At 44.1% G+C, this 21,682-nt stretch overlaps 1 protein-coding gene across 1 annotated transcript; it reads right to left on the reverse strand.

The window, feature by feature from the left end:
- Nucleotides 1–4,415: 4,415 nt before the first annotated feature.
- On the reverse strand, nucleotides 4,416–17,908 carry ICOS (inducible T cell costimulator). Its single transcript, XM_075001964.1, has 6 exons — nucleotides 17,851–17,908; nucleotides 9,744–9,785; nucleotides 8,516–8,854; nucleotides 5,644–5,756; nucleotides 4,984–5,074; nucleotides 4,416–4,446 (listed from the first exon to the last, which is right to left on the reverse strand). Exons 1-5 carry the CDS (start codon nucleotides 17,906–17,908, stop codon nucleotides 4,985–4,987), a joined length of 642 nt encoding a protein of 213 aa, XP_074858065.1. The 3' UTR covers nucleotides 4,416–4,446; nucleotide 4,984.
- Between the last annotated feature and the right edge of the window lie 3,774 nt (nucleotides 17,909–21,682).

The following is a 21,682-nucleotide window of genomic DNA, read 5'->3' on the forward strand; positions in this document are numbered from 1 at the left end:
CAGCCTCTGGTCTCCGGAGCCTTTCTACTTCATGAAATTGCTGTTCTGTCTGGTAAGAGTCTCCATAGGTTACACAGGGCTCTCGCAGTCAGCACACCTCAAAGATCTGTAAGAGCTACGGCTTGTTATCTAACAACTTTCATCAGTAGATCCTCAAGTGGCTTGCCAAGAGAGGCAGTATCATTATCCCCGTTGTACAGAGAAGACAGACCTGGGCCAGTCACCCAGCAGGCCAGTAGCAGAGCCAGCATTAGCACCCAAATCTTCTGAGTTCCAGTGTGGTGCCCTAACCACAGACATTCTCGTTGCCTATTTATTATTAATTCATTATACAGGTTGAACCGCTCTAGTCCAGCACACTCTCCTCCAGCAACATCCATGGTCTGGCATGATTTTAGTTAGTCAGATGTCCACTTATCCTGCATGTCGCCAAGTTTCTTGTGGACCCATAAGTATGTTTACAGCCACAAGTCCTGGCTTCCAGTGTTCTGTGCTGTTATTTACTTCTAATTTACACCAAAATGTCTTCTAAGAGCCCAGTGGAAATGTTGGTAATGCTGCTAGGCAATAGTGACCTCCTGTTGTCTGGCAAATTCTCTCATCCAGTACTGGTCAAGTCCAGAGACTGCCAGACTAGAGAGGTTCAACCCGTAATTTGTTACTTCTCATGGCCTGCTGTGCTTGTCTGAAGCTAGGTCAGCTTGGCTGGGGACTTTCAGCCCTTGTCTGCAAGCCTCATTCAGGGTCTGTTATTGTGGAGAAGCCATTTTGAGGTGCCAAGTACCTCCTTTCTAAGGTTTTCTGTTCCTGACAGCAAAAGACACCTTGCTTTCTGCCTCATAGGAAAAGATAATATAATACTTTTATAATATTGAAGTATAATATGAAGTCATATGAAGTAAATATGAAGTATAATATAATACTTCAAAGTAGCCGGCACAACATCAAAATAGCACGCGTTGCATCTACACACACTAGCCGTGTCTACACGTGCACACTACTTCGAAGTAGCGGCACTAACTTCGAAATAGTGCCCGTCACGGCTACACGTGTTGGGCGCTATTTCGATGTTAACATCGACGTTAAGCGGCGAGACGTCGAAGCCGCTAACCCCATGAGGGGATAGGAATAGTGCCCTACTTCAACGTTCAACGTCAAAGTAGGGACCGTGTAGTCGTTGCGCGTCCCGCAACATTGAAATTGCGGGGTCCTCCATGGCGGCCATCAGCTGAGGGGTTGAGAGACGCTCTCTCTCAAGCCCCTGCGGGGCTCTATGGTCACCGTGTGCAGAAGCCCTTAGCCCAGGGCTTCTGGCTGCTGCTGCTGCAGCTGAGGATCCATGCTGCAGGCACAGGGTCTGCAACCAGTTGTCGGCTCTGTGGATCTTGTGTTGTTTAGTGCAACTGTGTCTGGGAGGGGCCCTTTAACGGAGCGGCTTGCTGTTGAGTCCGCCCTGTGACCCTGTCTGCAGCTGTGCCTGGCACCCTTATTTCAATGTGTGCTACTGTGGTGTGTAGACGTTCCCTCGCAGCGCCTATTTCGATGTGGTGCTGCGCAACGTCAATGTTGAACGTCGATGTTGCCAGCCCTGGAGGACGTGTAGACATTATTCATTGAAATAACCTATTTCGATGTCACTACATCGAAATAAGCTATTTCGATGTAGCAGTCACGTGTAGACGTAGCCACTGTGTGCTATTTCAACGTGGAAATCGATGTTAGGCGATGAGACGTCAAAATTGCTATACCCATCCGAAGATGGGAATAGCGCCCTACTTCGACATTCAACATTGAAGTAGAGTGTGTGTAGATGATCCGCATCCCACTACTTCAAAATAGCGGGGTCCTCCATGGCGGCCATCAGCTGAGGGGTTGAGAGACGCTCTGTCCAGCCCCTGCAGGACTCTATGGTCACCACGTGCAGCAGCCCTTAGCCCAGGGCTTCTGCCTGCTGCGGCTGCAGCTGGGGGTCCATGCTGCGTGCACAGGGTCTGCAACTGGTTGTCGGCTCTGGATCTCGTGCTGTGCAGGGCAAGCGGGTCTGGGAGGGGCCCTTTAAGGGAGCGGCTTGGGGCTTTGCTGGCCCCTTATTTCGACGGGGAGCGCTTGTGTGTGTGGACGCTCCACATTTCCTTCCGGGGCGGCTCCTTTCGATGTTCTCCGTCACTACTTCGATGTGGAACGTCGAGAGCACCAGCCCTGGAGGACGTGTAGACGGTACACATTAAAGTAGCCTATTTTGATGTCCTTACTTCGAAATAGGCTACTTCAACATAGTGTGCTAGTGTAGACGTAGCCATAGAGACATTGTTTTTAATACAATGCCCTAATTCTAGAGTAACTGAACAGTTTGTTTCCCAGTGGGCTGTTTAAGACACAGCATCACAGATTCTGAGAGCGATGGAGGCTTTGAGCTGCTCTCAGAGTGTGAAGTAATCTCCGACCTCTCTGGGGAAGTGATAACGGTCTGGTGCAAAGCCACAAAAGCACAATAGAGCCCCAGTAGGACTGAAAAGTTCATCTTCCTGTTTCAGGGTGATGAAGAGCTCTTGAATACTCTGCTCTTTTATACCTCACCTTTGTGCTGTAAGACAGATGAATAACGGGATGGGATAAGGAGGGTGTATCTTGCGTTCTCATGGAGAAACTGATCCTGCAGCCCTTACTTATGTGAGTAAGAGCTGCAGGCTTGGGCCTTTCATATAGAAAACATATACTTGTTCTTCTGTAAAGAATGTATGTAATTTCTCCAGCTGTACATGAAAAGGAGGAGCCCTGCAGTGTGAAGCTGTAGTGAGAATCCAAAAAAATGAAAAAAAATAAAATTACACAGTGACTGAGGTTTTCAAACGCACTAGAAGAGGGGTAGGCAACCCTGGCAGGGTGCCACTCTTGTCATGCAAGCTGTTTTTCAGTGGCATGTGGTAGGAGCTCAGCCCTGCTCCTCCTCCCCGCATTCAGCAGGGGAGCAGAGAGGGATGGGCGAGCCCTGCCCACAAGCCAGCCAGAGGAAGGGCACGCACCTGGGCTGTGCGCTTCTACTTCTCCCCTCACTCCTGCCCTGCCTCCTCCCTGTGGAGCTGTCTGCCCATCCAACCCCTGCCTGCATTTCGCCCAGCCTGGGAAGGTGACCTGCAACCCAGGTGAGTCACCATGGCTATGTCTACACTAGCCCCATACTTCGAAATGACCATGCAAATGGCCATTTCAAAGTTTACTAATGAAGCGCTGAAATGTATATTCAGCGCTTCATTAGCATGCGGACGGCCATGGTGCTTCGAAATTGATGCAGCTTGCCGCTGCGCGGCTCGTCCCAACAGGGCTCCTTTTCAAAAGGACCTCTCCTACTTTGAAGTCCCCTTATTCCCATCTGCTCATGGGAATAAGGGGACTTCGAAGTAGGCGAGGTCCTTTTGAAAAGGAGCCCCGTTGGGACGAGCCGCGCGGAGGCGAGCTGCATCAATTTCGAAGCGCCGCAGCTGCCCACATGCTAATGAAGCGCTGAATATGCATTTCAGCGCTTCATTAGTAAACTTTGAAATGGCCATTTGCGTGGCCATTTCGAAGTTTGGTGCTAGTGTAGACATGGCCCATGTGGGGCCAGGAAGGGGGCTAGGCAAAGAGGCCTTAGCGAGGGGGGTGGGCTGGCCCAGCCCCAGCCCCACTCTGAAACCCCCCCAGGCCTGCCAGAGTCTGAGGGGACAGGTGAGCCTTGAGTCCACCCCCTCCTCCCACCTGGACAGGTGAGGGTTGGGGCATCTCATATATCATCCGCACTCGGACTGTATAGAGAAGTCAAACGATCAAATTTTGGCACTCCACCTCAGAAAGGTTGCTGACCCCTGCACTAAAACATACATTATATTCTCCCACCATTCTCCCCGTCGTCTGGGGACTCTGTGTGTGCGTGTGCATGTGCATACACGAAAGCACCCTGTACAGTGCTGTTCAGAAATTTGAAGACCAATCTGAGAATTGGCAGCATCAGGCTAAACTAGCCCTAGCACATCAATAATATATGCAATAAAATGGTACTTGGCCATGCCACTGGAGTTGGCTGTGGAGGTAATTCATTTGTTTTCAGCAGCTGGTGTCACAGAAGAACCCGTGCTGCAGAAGGTGTTAATGGAATCCCTCTGCACCTTTGCAACAATATCCTCGGCAAAGGAACATTCTACATTTTTCAACTGCAAGATTTTGTGGTTGTCGTCACACTGGATGTGCAGTCAATGGATACGGCCATGCCCAAGTTAATACCAAATATCTACAGCAAAAAATAACTAGAAAAAGCCCAAGAGCTAATGTCTCATTGTTGAGCCGATTGGTATCATGTGTGTTCAGTCTAAGGGAACCTCTTTGACTGTAAAACTGACATTTCAAGTGGCCGGAGGCTGCAGGTTCCAGAAAACTTCCTGTGCAACTGATGACCTACTTGCAAGCTCACACCTAGAACAGAAATATAAGAAACGTTTGTAAAGAACCCTGAATGGTGCCAGTTTCCAGCTCAGCTCTATTTCTAATTTATAGCTGGTTTCTATTTGAGGGCTGAATGCAGTGAAAGCTTTTGACATCCTCCCAGACCTGAGCCAGCGGCCAGAGTCTGTCCATTACGATAATTACCTGAAGTTTGAAAAGTAAGTGTTCTCAGAGCTGAACTAGAGTCATTTCCCCAGAGTCATTGTAGGAAATATGTGTTATTGCAAGAGTCTGAATCAAGTGAAATTTCCCACCATTTCCTCATTCCTGCAGTTATTACATTGCACAGGTCTGAAGCACTAACACTTTGCGCTTTGGGGATTTTGCTTTTAGTTTGCTATTCCTGTCAGATGACACCAGGCACCTACAAAAATTATAACAACTTACTCTTGTAATAACTCAGCTTTTTGGAAGTTAGTTGGAGGCAAGCCAAGCCTCTTCCCACCCCCACCCCTGAGCCTGTTGCTAAGGATGGAAGAATGATTCAGTAAAAAGACATAGTACAACCTTACAATGCTGGTTTTCTAGCTGCATTCACAGCTGCCATGGGCATATATTCGCTGTTGAACTCATGGGAGTTGGATTCACATTGCTTTTTCTGCAAAAAAAAAAAAATGCCCTGAATTTAAACCGCACTTACTCTTGCCTTTTTCCTTTTTTAATGGGGCAGGCAGGTAATCTCGCTCTGCTTTCAATAGGATAATAGAGCCAGCTGATGTTCACCTCCCAAGTTCACAAGTTGGAAGAGGAAAGCACACCACACTGTCTCCAACAAAACACCTTTTTCCTGTGGCCATTGTGTCCTTTTGTATTGAAGAGAGTTTGCTCCATAACGGAGCTGGAATTACTCTGCCAATGTTTGCCCCTCATGAAAAGCCAGGCAAGAAAATCCCACCTAGGTGAATTGCTTCCCAAGGTATTTTTGTGCACCTGTGCAGAATTCCCTCCCCTTCCTTAGGGCGCAGGTCATTAAATTAATCAACTAGTTTAACTGAGAAAACTCAAAACTGAGCTGCCATCACCAATGACTGAATTCCAGTGGTATATGAAAAGTTCAATTTCTGCATTGAAACCCTTAGCACCTGCTCTGTGTGTCTGTGTCACACATGAATGCAGGCCCTCCATGTATCAGCTTTGGACCTACAGCTGTTGATAGACATTGCTTACCTTCATTTTTAAGCAACAGGCTATTGTGCAGCAGATACAGGAAACCATAGCAAATGCAGTGATCCCAATAAGTATCCATGGCATCCTTTCTGATACAAAGCAGGCTTCTGAGTCTTGGACATATTAAAAAAAAAAAGAATCAAAGATTAGCAGTATAAATTATTTCCCTCCCTCGAATCTTTGTAGGTGACACCAGTGCTTGGACTGGTCTGCAAAAAGTGTGTGCAGATGGGTGGGAAGGGCTCACCAGGTTTGGTAAGATAGTGACCCAACTCATTTTTGATGGAATCCTTTTTTCAGGTTGGCAACTCCACATGTTTTAAGCAGTGGAGGGAAACGGCAGATGTTAGTGTTTGAGAGGCATCTAAATGAAATGACTGGTTGGCTTGGTGAATCAGCTCAAGGAAGACATGCCGAGCAGCAGGCAGATCGTAGCAATGGTCCCAAGGGCTACATCTACACTATAAGGATCTTTCGAAAGCAGTTCTTCCCGAAGATCTTTTCCAAAAAGGCTTCTTTCCAAAGAGCACGTCCACACACAAAACAAGAGGATCAAAAAAAATCTATCTGCTCTTTCAATAGAGAGTGTCCATACAGCCCCCAGACTTTAAAAGAACGTGCCAGGATTCGAAAAATCCAGTGCCATGAGGACTGCTCTTTCAGAAGAAAGGGCCCCTAGGGTGTCTACACACGTTTTTTTCCAAAAGAATCTTTCGGAACAAGGAGCTCTTCCTCATCTGGGAGAGGAAGAGGGCTGCTGGAAAAAGTGCCACGTTCCTTCGATTTCAGATAGAAAAAGCTCATTTTGTGTATAGATGCTCCACAGGTTCTTTCCAAAAAGGCAGCCAAGGAATTTGTATGGAGAAGAATTGAAAGTGGCTTTGAGGCTAGTATGCTTAACAGAATGGAGGGGGTGAAGGACAATCTCTGAAAGGAGACCAGAGCTGCAGTATCGCTGGACCTTGAAGGCCCAAACCAGATTAAGTATGAATTTAATAAGCCCCACAATGGGGAGATAGTAGTCTGAAGGAGTGGTGACAGAAAGGGAGTAATGTTTTGGATGGACTGGAGGGAGTCTTGGACATATTAAAAAAATAGAAGAAGACAAGATTAGAGACCCAAGGAAAGTGCAATGGTCAAAGTATGGAATGATCTGCCTGTGGTTGAGCAATCTGGATGCCCAGGCATGAAGGAAGGGGTAGCTATAGGAAATCTAATGCAGAAGGAGAAATGACAGGATTTGGATTGTGGATTAATATATTTTTAAAATCAGAAGGAACCATTAGATTATTAGGTTGGACATAACACAGGCCATTTGCTCCAGAGTCATGGACAGACTTGGCTGGGCAAGGTTGGAGGGAGAGGACCAGAAGGGGCAGTACCTCTAGCAGAAGGAGTGGGGCTGGGAGCTAACCTTCCCCAGCCAGCCCTTCAGCACCACCTGGGGCTCCAGCAGTGATTTTAAAGAGCCCTGGAATCCAATCGCTGCCGTTGCCTCTGGGAGCTTCATGCCCTTTTAAATTGCTGAGTCCCAGGGCACATTGTCTCACTCCCCATCAGTGGGCATGCATGGTTACCTTGCTATTCCCCCAGCAGAGGAAAGAGAAGAACTGAAAGGATGGTTTCATTATCCATCCTAACAGAGAACCCAGATAATAAATAAAGAGAATAAAGATAAATGTAAGGTGCTGCACTTAGGAAGGAGTAATCTGTTTCACACATACAGAATGGGAAAAGACTGTCTAGGAAGGAGTACAGCAGAAAGGGATCTAGGGGTTCTAGTAGATCACAAGTTAAATATGAGTCAACAGTGTGATGCTGTTGCAAAAAAAGCAAACATGATTCTGGGATGCATTAGCAGGTGTATTGTGAACAAGACACGAGAAATCATTCTACCACTCTACTCTGCGCTGGTTAGACCTCAGCTGGAATATTGTGTCCAGTTCTGGGCACCCCAATTCAAGAAAGATGTGGAGAAATTAGAGAAGGTCCAGAGAAGAGCAACTAGAATGATAAAAGGTCTGGAGAACATGACTTATGAAGAAAGGCTGAAAGAATTGGGCTTGTTTAGCTTGGAAAAAAGAAGATTGAGAGGGGACATGATAGCGGTTTTCAGATATCTTAAAGGGTGTCATAAGGAGGAGGGAGAAAACTTGTTCTTCTTGGCCTCTGAGGAGAGAACAAGAGGCAATGGACTTAAGCTGCAGCAAGGGAAGTTTAGGTTGGACATTAGGAAAAAGTTCCTAACTGTCAGGGTGGTCAAGTACTGGAATAAGTTGCCAAGGGAAGTTGTGGAATCTCCCTCGCTGGAGATATTTAAGAACAGATTAGATAGATGTCTATCAGGGATTGTGTAGATAGTGGTCGGTCCTGCCGTCGGGGCAGGGGACTGGACTCGATGGCCTCTCGAGGCCCCTTCCGGTCCTAGTGTTCTATGATTCTATGAACCCAGAGCATGTGCAGACAGGCTACAAACTTGCTCAGCCAAGAGGAGATTCCAAGAGACAGCTCAAAAGATGACTCATACTAGTTCAGTACCCACTGGGTGTGATCACAGCCCCTTTCAGGTAGGGAGCAAACTGTCCTGTAAATGTTGATAGACCAGGTTCCTGAGTCAAAGGGGAGAGCAGCATTTTCGCATTAGCTCTAGTGGGAGTTGGGAGGTGCTGAACGCTCATTAGATTTATGTATTGCTTCTGCTATCAATACTGATAACTAAGCCTTTGCCTGTGACCCAGGCAGGTAAATCTTGGGATGGATTTTTGTGCTCATTTAGAATTGAGTCAAGGTTTCGCTTTGGGATCTATATGAAGCAGGATAGTGTTTCCTTATTTCTAAACCTGGAACGATGACAGAGGGGCTGTGAACTTACCATGGATGTACAGATAGGTTTCATTTACCCTACAGTCTATGTAGGGAGCAGGCAAAAGGATTTCCAGGCAGCAGATATACATGCCAGTGTGTTTGCTCTCCAAATCTTTGAGGGTGAAGGATATGCTGTTCCCAGCGTGCTCTGGCAGACAGTAGCTGTTGTTCGATTCAGGAAACGACTTCCCGTTTTCCATGTGGAGTGCACAGATTTTCTGTCTCTCCTGCCCTTTCAGTAGTGTCATGCTGAACCCAGTCGCATTTTTAGGGTAGCTGAAGTTGAACTTGAAGATTCCCCTGTCAAACTCAACCGTCACATGAGGATCAGAGACAGGAGGTTGTTCTGTGGAGAGAAAAAAAAATTAGAAAATCATGTCCCACTCTGCAGGAAAACCTTCAAGGAAAACCAAATCAGGCAAACCAAGCTATAGCACTGAAATCTACTGTGGTGTGAGCGTCCCGAACCATCTGTAATTGGGAAGTAACACAATGAGCATTTCCTCGACACCGTGAAAGAGAGAACAAAATTATCCTATGTCATTTAGGGATCTCCTTAAATTCTCTTCCATTGTGGTTCTGGGCATGTTTAATAGTCAGTTGTGGACACAAGCAGTAAATTAGATTTTGAAGATGCTGCGGAACAAACAGATGCAGTGCAAGGCTCTGAAATGCCCAGCAAAAGCTGGGGTGGGTCATACTAGTGTTAGATACTGCATATTTGTTATTTGTACTATGGTAGTGCCTTATGGCCTTATTGAATCCAGCACTGAGTAACCAAAGAGTTCCTGTCTCTGAAAAGTTTGCTATGTAAATAGACAAGACAAACAAAGAATGGGAGGAAAATATCACCCTGTGCCTATTTGTACCATCCAAAATCCACGTCCACTCTGGTCCCAAGTGTACGCACAAATCCCTGAGAAGTGAAGCCAAACCCTCATGTGCAAATGAAATAATTCTTTTTCTTTCCTTCTCCTTTCCGCCCACCCCCCGGCTTTTTTTTTTAAAAGAAGTCAACTAAACACTTCAGTGAGGACCCGCTAGTACCTTTCAATATGGCTTTTGCAGTAATCAACAGCTAACAGAGCTGGGAAGCCAGCTGGGAGATGCGTGAATTTCTATGTACATTGTAAAGAAGGACGTGTTTCCTTTTCAGCATATGTGATACAGAAAGATATTGAGAGCCCTCTTAAAACAGTTCATTGAAATAGTAAACATTTTTAAATGTCTCTTACCTATATTTTTGCACAGTCGACGTGATGAACAGGGTTCAGCCCCTGAAAAATAAAATGTAATTTGCTGTTTAACGTAACTAAGGGCTCATAATATAAAGTTAAGATGGTGATATTATCTTCCAGTGTTTTTATTGAAAGCCCATGAAGCAGCTAACCACGAACAACATAATGCAATAAAATCATTGCAAAATATTAAAATCACAAGATAAGAAGCATTCATTGGTCCACCACTAACATCAGTCACTGTGTAGGATTCATGAATTCTTCAAACACCCATGCAAAGTAAGTATTATCTCTACTTTGCAAGTAGAAACTGAAGCTGAGAGTTAAATAATTTTGCCTAAAGCAATAGCGAGAATCTGTTAGGCAGGATTCAAAATCAGAATTTATTGGCCACATGCTTCTTTCGTTCAAATAGCGGCGATCTGTCTTTTGTACTGCAAAACATAGTTGCCATACTTGCTGAAGGCCAGTGATAGAAATAACTTAATGATCTCTTCCCCATCCCCACCCCAGTCATTAAGCATACAAGTCATGAAAGCCTGTGGCCAACTGTATTTTCCTGGGCCCAGAATTGTAACTACCAACTTCAAGCAAGACTGAGTGCTGACAAGGTCACTTCACCAAGTAAACAGTTTGGTAAACATAACACAATAATCCATCTCTGAAATAACAGGTGAAAATGTGACAAAATGTGAAATTACTGGCAAGGCAGTGGTACTACAGTAAAAGGTCTGGGTGTTCTAGTGGATCATACATTGACTGAATCAACAATGTTATGCAGTTGCAAAAATGGCTAATATGCAGGGGCATATTAAGAGGAGTGTTTTAAGATATGAGAAGTAATTGTTCCACACTGCTCAGCATTGCCAAACCCTCAGCTGGAGCATTGTGTTCAGTTTTAGTTGCCATGCAACAAGTCCATAAATGTGGACAAATATGAGAGGGTCCAGAAGAGGACAATAACAGTGATCAAATGTTTAGAAGACCTGACCTATGAGGAAAGGCTAAAAACCTAGAAGTGTTTAGTTTTGGAAAAAGACCACTCAGGAGACGATGCTTACTCCTTGTCCGAACCTCAGTAGATGAGAAAGAGCTCACTCTGCAGAAGGAAGAGATCAGATATTAGAAAAATCTTTCTATTTATATGGATAGTTAAGCACTAGAATAGGTTTCCTGGGGAGGTTAGGGAGTCCTTCTTATTGAGGGGTTTTAAGAACAGGTTAGACAAATACCTACCTGGAACGATCTAGGTATATGTGCATTGGTCCTGCCTCAGCACAGCAGCATGGAGAAGATGACCTCTTGAGGTCCTTTCTACCTTTACTTTAGCTCAGGGGTAGGTAACCCCTGGCATGTGTGCCAAGAGCAGCACTCAAGCTGATTGATTGCCATATGAGACAGCTGCTCAGCCGTGCCTCCTCCTCCCAGCGAGCAGAGAGGACAGAGATCCACAGGCGCTGCTGTGCTCCCACAGGCACGAATCGCAGATCTGCCATGGAAAGGTGGGGACATGTGAGCCCTGCTCCTCTGCCAGCTGTCAGAGGGGCAGAGCAGGCTTGGCTGGGCTGCAGGGGCAGGGCAGCATGGAGCTGGGGCAGAGCTTCTCCTGCTACTGTACTTGCTCCCTTCTCCCACTACCATCTGCCCTCCTCTCCACTGGGGAAGGGGACTTACCCCATAGCCCCCCCACCTCTGCCATCTGCCTCCCCCTTGGGGACAGGGACTGAGCGCCTCTGCCCCCCACTTGCCATCTGCCCCAGGGCAGGGATTTTTTTAATCCAACTGCCCCTGCCTCTGCCCACTGTCTGGGATGGCGGCCAAGCACTCTTTCTTTTCATTTGTTCCCTGTCTTGCTACCTCGCCAGCCACTGCCACCATCCTTGGGGCAGGCCATGAATTCCAGTGAGGTGTCTGGAGGTCCTGCTTCCCCAGGGCTGCCCAGTTCCTCCCCCTCAGCTCACCTGCCCCCAACTTCTGCACGCCAAGGCTCTCCCACCTGCCACCAGCCATACCTAAATGGTAAAGCTCTGCATCTTCATTTATTTATTAAAGAAGCTGTTGTAAGTTGGACTATTAGTGACTTTAAAAAGTATCACGGGCACTTGGACTATACAGAGAGGTCAAAAGGTCACATGCTAGCATTCTGCCTCAGAAAGGTTGCTGACCACTGCCTTAGTGATTCTGTAATGATCACAGCATGAAGAAAGTAACTCCTGTGAATTAGGTTTTAATGATGCATAAGAGAAAAACAAAAGAATGATAACAGAGAGATAGCCGTGCTAGTCTATATATTACCAAAACAAAAAAAGCAGTCAAGTAGCACTTTAAAGACTAACAAAATAATTTATTAGGTGGGCTTTCGTGGGACAGACCCACTTCTTCAGACCAGCTTCCAGATGGTCTGAAGAAGTGGGTCTGTCCCACGAAAGCTCACCTAATAAATTATTTTGTTAGTCTTTAAAGTGCTACTTGACTGCTTTTTTGTTTTAAAAGAATGACAGTTTGACGAGTATTCTTCCTAAGCCCACTGCCAGCTGCATTTTGCCTTGCCAAAATGGAGACTGCCATGAAGTGTTGCAAAAAGAGGGCTCTGAAATTTCCAAGATGACTAATAGAGATATTGTAGTGAATACTGTTTTCTAACTACTAATTTGTATTGGATGGAAATGAATTGTCATCCTGTGGGAAGCTCTGAACCTTTAGAGTTCTGCCTGTAGCTAGTGGTTGTTTCTGTTATCTTCATTGTCCCAAATGTGCAGCTTTAGCATGTGATACAGTTTTGAAAAATCCTATTCACCCAATCGCTTGGAACAGGTAACATTTCTGACAGGCGTTCAGAACATTAATGCATTCATGACAGCATTCCCTTTTAAGCCAGCATCAATCAGAGCTGGATTGAGGCAGACAAGGAGATTTCATGCCCACATGGATAAATGTTTCTTGTTCCAAGACTGGATGTTATTTCTGGGACTCTTTCAATCCAGGGTCATAACTAACTGGATACATTTGTGATGTCACTCCCTAAAATACACATAGATGTGGTGATGGGTGGGGTCCCTAAGCACTGGTTTTTCTACAAAGTATAAAACATCCTCTTTTTCTGTATTCAGGCATTTGGAATGGAGCCATCTGACTTTAAGGTTGTATTGCTTCCTTAAAAAACAGGCTGCAGTAATGCAATAGCACAGCAGTTCTCAAGCTGTGGGGTCAGAACCCCCAAGTGAGTTGCAAGCCCATTTGCATGGGGTCGCAAGGGCTGGCTTAAACTTGCTGTGGTCCAGGGCCAAAGCTAAAGCCTGAGTCCCACCACCCAGGACCAATCCAAAGCCTAAAGGCTTCTGCCCTGTGCAGCAGGGTATAGGTGTCTTCTACCTAGGGCTGAAGCCCTTGGGCTATGGCTTTGGGTCTTTCTTCTCACCCTATCCTGGAGTCTAGTATTGATATCAGAAGGGGGATGCAGGGCAGTGAAGTCTGGGAGCCACAACAATAGCAACAAGAAGTCTATGGCAGGGGTTAACATTTCACACAAGCAGGTGTAACTCTGGACTTCAGTGGAGTTTCTCTCAGTTTAGCCGGGTATAAGGAAAAGGAGCATCTGGCCACTTATAATTTGGTTGCAATGTAGGTCTGTGTTATAGTGTCTGAACAATCACAGAGGAATCCTACTCAAAGTAGAAGGATGGATGAATTGCTAAGTAGTGGTACAAGAGAACAGCACAAGAAAAGAAAGACTGAGGCACAAAATGAGCTGTACCCAGCAGGGACAATAAAACGAGGTATTGGATACCTTAGGAACAAGGAGATGAAGAAAAATCTATGCCCTCTACCTAGTGGAAAAGGAAAGCTACAAATAGATACACATGCACAAGAGCTATGTTGGTTTCCATACAAGATGTTTCTACCTCAGTCTAGCCAATGTGCTTCCAGGGCTCATCTTCATTGGGTACTTTGGTGGGGGCTCAAGGATTTATTCACCAGGGTGGTTGGTTGTCCAGTGACCAATAAGTGCTTTCTGCCAGCTGCTCCTGGCTTTCAGACTGGGGAGGGGCCCTGCACCATTTGTAAACTGCCCAGGTAAAACTACAGCTGGCCATTGCAGAGTTAAAAGAAAAAATCAAGTTTGACCTTTGTTTTGGAACATGGTGTTGAAGGTGGGACAGCCAAGTGGAAATAGTCTTGGACTGCTGGATAGTGATGGTGGGATTTTGTTTTGCTGTTTAACTCTCAGAACAGAGCCTTAATTGTAACTGATTTGTGAAAGTCACAAACATAATCTCGGTGGGATGTGTTGGCTGCTGAAGGTGAGCTTGGATTTTTTTTTTTAATTCCAGTGGCATAAAGAAAACAAAAGCAGTTTTAAGTCACTGTAGCACTGACACTTCAGGACACTTTATGCCCTTTGAACTCAATTAACCTACCCCTATGTTTGAAGCTAAGTATGTCCATAAATCTGTGTATAATCAGGACCCAGCCTCAAAGACCAGAGTTGCTCTACAGAAAGAATGGTAGTGGCCACATATGTACTACAGGTTGAACCTCTCTTCTCCAGCACCCTCAGGATCTTCCTTCCTATTTCCTTATCTCCAAATACCATTGTATTCCTGATTGGTGCTGGATGAGAGAATTTGCCAGGCCATGAGAGATCAATATTGTCTAGCACATTATCATGAGCAGAAGCTAGTGAAAATGGTGCAGATGCTAAATGAGGAAGGAAAGCAGTACGGACTGATAATAGACATTGTTAAAACAAAAACAATGGTATTTGGAGATAAGGAAATAGGAAGGAAGATCAGTGTAGATGGGATTGAACTAGAGAATGTAGAGAAGTTCACATATCTGGGGAACAACATAATGTATGATCTAGACTGCAAGAAGGAAATAGCAACCAGAATAGCGAAAGCAACAGCAAGTTTGAAGGTAGTAGATAAGATCTGGAAAAGCAAACCGATTAGCTTAGGAATGAAGCTGAGTGTCTTGAAAACATGTATATTCAGCAGCATGTTGTATGGATGTGAGACATAGGTGATAACAAAAGATTTGAAGAGTAGAATATTGATGTTCAAGAGGAGTTGTTCAAGAAAGATCCTGAGAATAGGATGGATGCAGAAGGTTATCAATGAGGACTTATATAGGAAGGTACAGCCAAAAAAGAACCTACTTCAGAAAGTTCTAAAATGGAAGTTACAGCTATTTGGGCATATTTGCAGGATGAACAGTGAATGAAAAATCAAGACCCTGCTATCTGGTATAATGGACGGTTTGAATAGGAGAGGCAGACCCCACAGAGAATGGGTAGATGATTTAGTAGATTGGTGCGGAGCTGGTCTACAGAAACTAAGCCACTCCACGGTGGACAGGGAAAGATGGAAGAAAACAGTGAAAGAAACATCAGACACCAATGGCCGCTGAGCCCATGATTGTTGATGATGACGACAACATTACCAACATTTTCACTCTTACAAAGACATTAGAAGACATTTACAGGTAAATTACAGCTAAATAACAGCACAGAACTCTGAGAGTCAGTACTGGTGGCTGTAAACAAACTTTATGGGTCCACAGAAGACTTGGCCACACCCATGATAAATGTTCATCCGGCTAACTAAAATCATGCCGGATTATGGATGTTGCTGGATTAGAGAGGTTCAATCTGTACTTACCAGTCTATACCATAAATCCCTATGTTTTGGGATATATATCATAGAATCATAGAATCATAGAACACTAGAACTGGAAGGGACCTCGAGACGCCATCGAGTCCAGCCCCTGCCTCAATGGCAGGACCAAGTACTGTCTAAACCATCCCTGATAGACATCTATCTAACCTGTTCTTATATATCTCCAGCACAGCCTCTATTAAAATCTCAGTATTTGCCACTCAGTACCTCAGCCTAGTATCTGAGATAAGCATGGTTCCTCCCCACGCTGACAATGAGAGTTCTCTGTTGGAAGCTGTAAGAACAATTGGCAAATGTTAACTTTTTTAAATGGATACATGAAAAATGCATAATAGAACTTTCCAGAGCCAGACCCCACTGCTGTCTGATACACAGCGCTGCACAGCACAGCACAGCACAGGGTTACCATGACCCTTTGAATGGCAGATTATTAATGTGGACTTTTGGAGATTTTTTGGAGAAATGTGCTAGGCAAATTTGTTTGAGGGGGAAATTAAAATTATAACTATGTAAAGTCCTACTAAGTAAACTGAATGAATGCAAAAAACACACACCAGATTGAAATCTTGAAGTTTTTGTTTTCTCCATTTAGTCCCTGTTCCTTCATGTCTTATGCAGGGTCAAATTCCATTTAAATGGAGTCAGTAGTAGGCTGGTAGGGACTAGAACATGAAGCTGCAGGTTCTCATAAATGATTTATCAAGACTGTGCCATAAAGTTGTAAAGACTAAATAAAATAAAATTGAATTTTTATGGTAGTTTCTGATTGGAAAGCTATCTGTTGATCATGCCTGGGGCCTGCAAATTTGCAAGTGCTTTTGTTTGTGCTGCTATGTTTTTCTCACTAAAACTCTGATAAAATGCTTGGAAGTAGTATCTTATAAGGCAACTTTTTCATAATTTCTTTCCACCCTCACAGACGTACTCTAAAGCGGACAGTCCCATATTTCACCCCATCTTTTTCATTTTGTTAATAAATCTAGTAGTAAATAATTATTGTGTTTATACATTGAAAGCAATGTAAAAAAAACATTTCCTAAGAGATTTCATTTTATCCTTTAGAGGAGCTTCTGAAATTTTTTTCTCCCTTTGCTTTTCCTTTTTCCCTCATTCCCAACTTTGAGGGTCAAAACTATTCCACTATCAAAGAGAACATTCTTATCCTCCTTTCCAATGGATCCAGCTACTCTGGATAAAGCATGTGAGTTGGATGTTTCTGCCAGAATGATGAGCCAGGAAGTGGTTAGTATTGATGTTTAGTTGTCATTAATAGGTTGAGACAAGGATGAGCTCACACACTACTTGAAATGTGGGGTGAAATCCTTCCTCCCACCAAATTCAATGGAGGTTTGGCATTGCGTTCCATAAGGCCAAGATTTCACCCATTCTTTCAATCTGCCTGTGTGAAGGCTTAGAATGGTGGCACTGTATTAACTGACATTTCAAAGCATATCTTCACAATCAAAAGGGCTAGACGCTTTTTTTTTCACTTAAATACAATCTTAATTTCTGCATAAAACCACAGACACTTTAAACCTACTTTATTTCACTGGAAATCCAGTAGCCCATATTTCTAATGGCCCTAGGTGTGACCTTCCATGGAACAAATTTAAGTAGGGCTTAGTAATAATACCTACCAAATCCCATACTTCAAAGAATTGTTACTTACAGCAAAGCACACTAAATCCTACAACAGTATGTAGGTTAATGAGATTTCTTATTTTCATCTAATATTGACTGAAATTCTGCACTGGGATAATGTATAATGGGAGTTAGGTTTCAGTGTAAAAAGAAGTGAGTTATGATATTCTGCTTTCTACACTATAATGCTTCAATAGGGTGCTGAATCCCATAAAATGTCTCCTCCGTGTTGTGGTCAAATTCAGATCAATGGCTCCTGGTAACACACACTCTGCATTTCCATCCTGCAAAGTAAATGACCTAAACCACTTCTCCAGCCCATGTAAGTTTTCCAAGTTAAAAGAATTCCCCTCTTCAACATGTCTCTTATTAAAATCAATAGCTCAATACAGGTCTTCTTGTTGGGATGCTTGGGGTACTTTTTTGTTTCTAATATATTATGCTTTTAATGGATGATGATCCGTAAGCGAAGCTTGCTACAGCACTATAACAGCTACAGCTGAAAAATAGCTCCAAGCAGATGAGTGAAAAATGTAAACAGACAAAGTGCATATATTTTGGTGTCTCAAAGACAGCATAAATAGTCTGTGCTGGCACAAATTCAGGCCAACTTCGGTAGCACAGACAGGAAGGTTGAGAGCAACATCTTTCCACTTGGCAACTACTTTTCTTAACTGTTTTCCCCAGCCTCATCCCATCTTCCCCATTTATGCCCTCTGGTCCCTGGGTGGTTTAAATGCCTTACGGATGATTATAATAAGAAGCAAAACCCAAATACCACTTACCACAAAGGGCTTCCAACTGAAAGCAGAAGAGACAGAACACTAAGACTCCTGACTTCATACTTGTCTGCCCCAGACACCAGCCTCAGCCTTCTGCCCTCAAGGTTTTCAAAGCTGAAGAAAAATTCAAATTTTGTCATTGTTTTCTGTTTCTTAGGAGAGGAAGTGGTTTTGTGGCCAATGAATGGAATTATACAATAACTAAAAGGGTTCTTTTATTTAAAATAACACACAGCAGCATTATAGCTATGTCAGCAGGAGTTTTGCTATTACATGCATCTGGTGGGGGCGGGAGCTGTGTTTTTGGTTTTGTTTTTCCCCTAGCTCAAGTCTGTCTGTCTTCTTCCGAGCACTGATAGCATCTGTGTCATTATCTTACCTCATAGAATGTAGGCCACCTTTAATGTTCACCTTCACAGGTGGCTACTTAATCCATCCAGCTTAATTCATCGCCTGTATGCACCACCATCACCTATGTAGTATGTGTTTTGCAAATAACCACTGGCTAGCACACCAGTTCTGACACAGATGAAGAACCAAAACAAAAGTATGTCAAACTGCTTTCTCATGCACCACTCTCTGCCACCAGTGCCTTTTAGACAACTTGTTGTTGTCTCTGTCTTAAAGCTGTTGGTGGGTACAGTAAGCTTGAGGGAACGGCTTTACTAGTCAATACACATTCCTTTACTATAGGTTGAACCACTTTAATCTGGCACCCTCAGGACCTGACCAGAGTCAGACAAGAGAATTTGCCAGACTACAGGAGGTCAGTATTGTTTAGCAGCATTACCAACACTTCCACTGCTTACTGGGCTCTTAGAAGATGTCTGAGGTAAATTACAACTAAATAACAGCACAGACCACTGAGAGCCAGGACTGGTGGCTGGAAACAAACTTTATGTGACCATGGGAAACTTGCCAACATGATAATGGGTCATCCCGCTAACTAAAATCATGACAGATTACAGAGGTTGCTGGGTGAGAGAGTTCTGGATTAGAGAGGTCCAACCTGTAGTCTACATAGGTTATTAGTCTATGTAGTTGAAGTACCCGCAAATTCAGTGGAAACAAAATCATATCCAAGCAGGATTTGCTTAGCCCTCTGTCTTTCTGGGAGCTCATTCAAATAAATTCCTGTTTAAGCCACAAGGACATAAAGATCTCAGGGCCTCCAAAAAAGTAGGCAGGGGGTTGCAGTGTCCACAGCCAAAATTTCTTCGTTCTGTGTACGTGGGCTCTGGGCTGCTGCTGTTTTGTCCTGGAGGAGGATGCACATTTGTGGTATGAGGAATGCTCTGGGACCAAAGGGTTACATCTACACCCAAATGATTATTTACACACATATACTTTTATTATTTTAGCTGGATGAAGGTGGGGAAAATAATTTAAAATTCTAGGGGATTTGTGATATTTCAGCTGTATTTTAGCCTGTTACCTTTCCTGAAGTTACAAAGATCACCTGAATGGAGTTAAGGTACCTTCGCATGGAAATAAATGGGTAACCAGTTCAGACACTGTGCAGAAATGGATCTTGGTTCACTTTGGATGTGCTTTGAATGTTACCAAATAGCAAATAATTTATAACAACAGTATTGTCTTGCACATGCTTCACAAGCCAAAATTCTCCACTTTTTTAGATTGGGTGAATGCTCATTAGCCATTAATTTACTGGCCCCTTTCTCAAAGAGTGCTTTCTTTCCCACCACCATTGTCAGGCAACTTTATGAGGGACATAGACTCATTGCAATTCCTGTGATGGTGAACCAGTACAGCCTCTGACCAGCCGTGGGATAGCTTGCTAACTTGAGAAGCACATCTAGGTAGTGAAGAACAGGCCTGAAAGTAAGATACTCCTATTTTCTAAGCCAATCCCTTATTTCATTTAACCTTCCTCAACCTTCCTGCCTTTGTTTTCTTCCTCTGTAAAATGGAACTAATACTTACTGATGTCACAAGGATAATTTTTCTGAGAAAAGCTAATGCCAGTTCCAGCTGATACCCGGTACAAACAATCTTTTTCCACGCACACTTCCTATTTCTGTAGCTATTTTTGCTCTGGCACACGTGTTTCCTTTTCCTGGGTCCAGCAGCTCTCCTTTCTTCCTCTGTCCTTTATTCTTTTAAAATTCTTCAGGGACGTGTTCTATTTGTCTATCCATGCATTCCTCTAGCTGCTTGGTCCATTCCACCTCTCTTATCTTGGCTTCTCCTTGTGCTTCACCACACACGAAACGGACCTTTCGTCGGTTGCACTGACTCATCTCTTTGAAACTTTTCTCCTTCCCTTCAGCTACTAAGTCACATCCTGTCTTTAAATCTTCTCTTAAAACCTACCATACCACTGAGATTTAAATCTCATTTGCCGCTTCCCCATTACTGCATCTTTCCATTCTCTCCAGTATATAAATAACCTGGAAAATCCTTTCTTGCAACTTTGCTGCTTCTGAAAAATAGAACATAGCACAGTTTCACAAAAACAAGCCAGCCCTGTAGCACCTTAAAGACTAGCACTGTTATTTGTTAGGTAATAAGCTTTCATGGCTGAAGTGGGTCTTAACCCACAAAAACTCATAATCTAATAAATAAAATCCTTAATCCTTCAGGTGCTACAGGACTGCTTGTTTTTGGTGAAGCTGCAGACTAACATGGCTACCCCTCTGAGACTTTAGCACAAGTTCTTCCACTGGGAAATGACCTTGTACATCTATATAGCGTATTGCTTTGTCCTGTCTAAACCCAGATGGCTCAGATGCCAGCAGCTCAACCCAACAGAACTTGGCAGTGAGGATTTTGCTTCTGACAATCAGCTTGTATTCTTCTTTGCTCAATTAAATTGCATTATTTCAGTTATAGCTGTTACTATGCTACACAGTTCATCTTTCTGCTAGCTGCTAGTTACCTCTCATATATCCTTTGTCATCTTTTGACCAAGTTATAAGTATTAACCTTACAGCTTTCTGTCCTTTTTACCTGACTCCGTTCCCCTCACCGTTCGCTATTTCTGCATATTAATAGGCAACTGCTCACAGCTGTGTAAAATCTTCTCTCACTTGTAAAGCATTTTGTGATCCTTTGTGTGATGATGCCAAAGTCTGTCTATGCAAATTATCCTTTCTTTAACCCTGATGCTTTTCATTCCCTGTTTCTAGAACAGGTCTATGTTCTGGAGCCTCTCTGCCATCCCTTGAGGGTCAGAGCACGAAACATTCTCTCTAGTGCTTTTTTTTTTCTCTGAGGGGGGAGGTGCTGCGCTATTTTTAATTTTTTTCATGGCTTTCAACGTGCCACTCCTCCCCACCAAGCATGTAAACAAGTGAGTCAAGGAGACACAGATTTTGCATTAAATGAAACTTATCTCTCTCTTGCTATTAGTCTGATTTTTAATTCCCGCTCTGTGAGACATTGCAGCATTCTCTCCATCACTAGGGTAATAGAAGCAACCAGGGTTCACCTCAGCTCAGCGGCAGGGCAAGCGCTTCTTTGCAGAACAGATATGATGAGCTGGGTTTGCTGCAGGGAGGAGGGGGTGGGAGGGGCGCAGGGGGATGTGGAAGGGGATGTGTATGGCTTTTATTTCTCAGTACATGATGTATAGCTCAGGTATCCTGTGACTCAGTCTCTCAAGAGCATAAGACGAAAGCCTTCAAAGTATTTCAGTCACTGATTCCTTTCACATACCCCAAGGAATTAAAACCATGGTCCATCAAGTCCTCTCCTACAGCTGGGCCAACAGCTACCATGGGCCCCAGGGCTAGCTGGGAGTGGGGCCTGGCTCCGCGTCCAGGAAAGGTCAGAGCCAAGAGATGAAGGGGTGAGGCCTAGGGCAGTCAGCCCT

The sequence above is a fragment of the Carettochelys insculpta genome, chromosome 8, assembly GCF_033958435.1.
Source record: "Carettochelys insculpta isolate YL-2023 chromosome 8, ASM3395843v1, whole genome shotgun sequence".
NCBI lineage: Eukaryota > Metazoa > Chordata > Testudines > Carettochelyidae > Carettochelys > Carettochelys insculpta.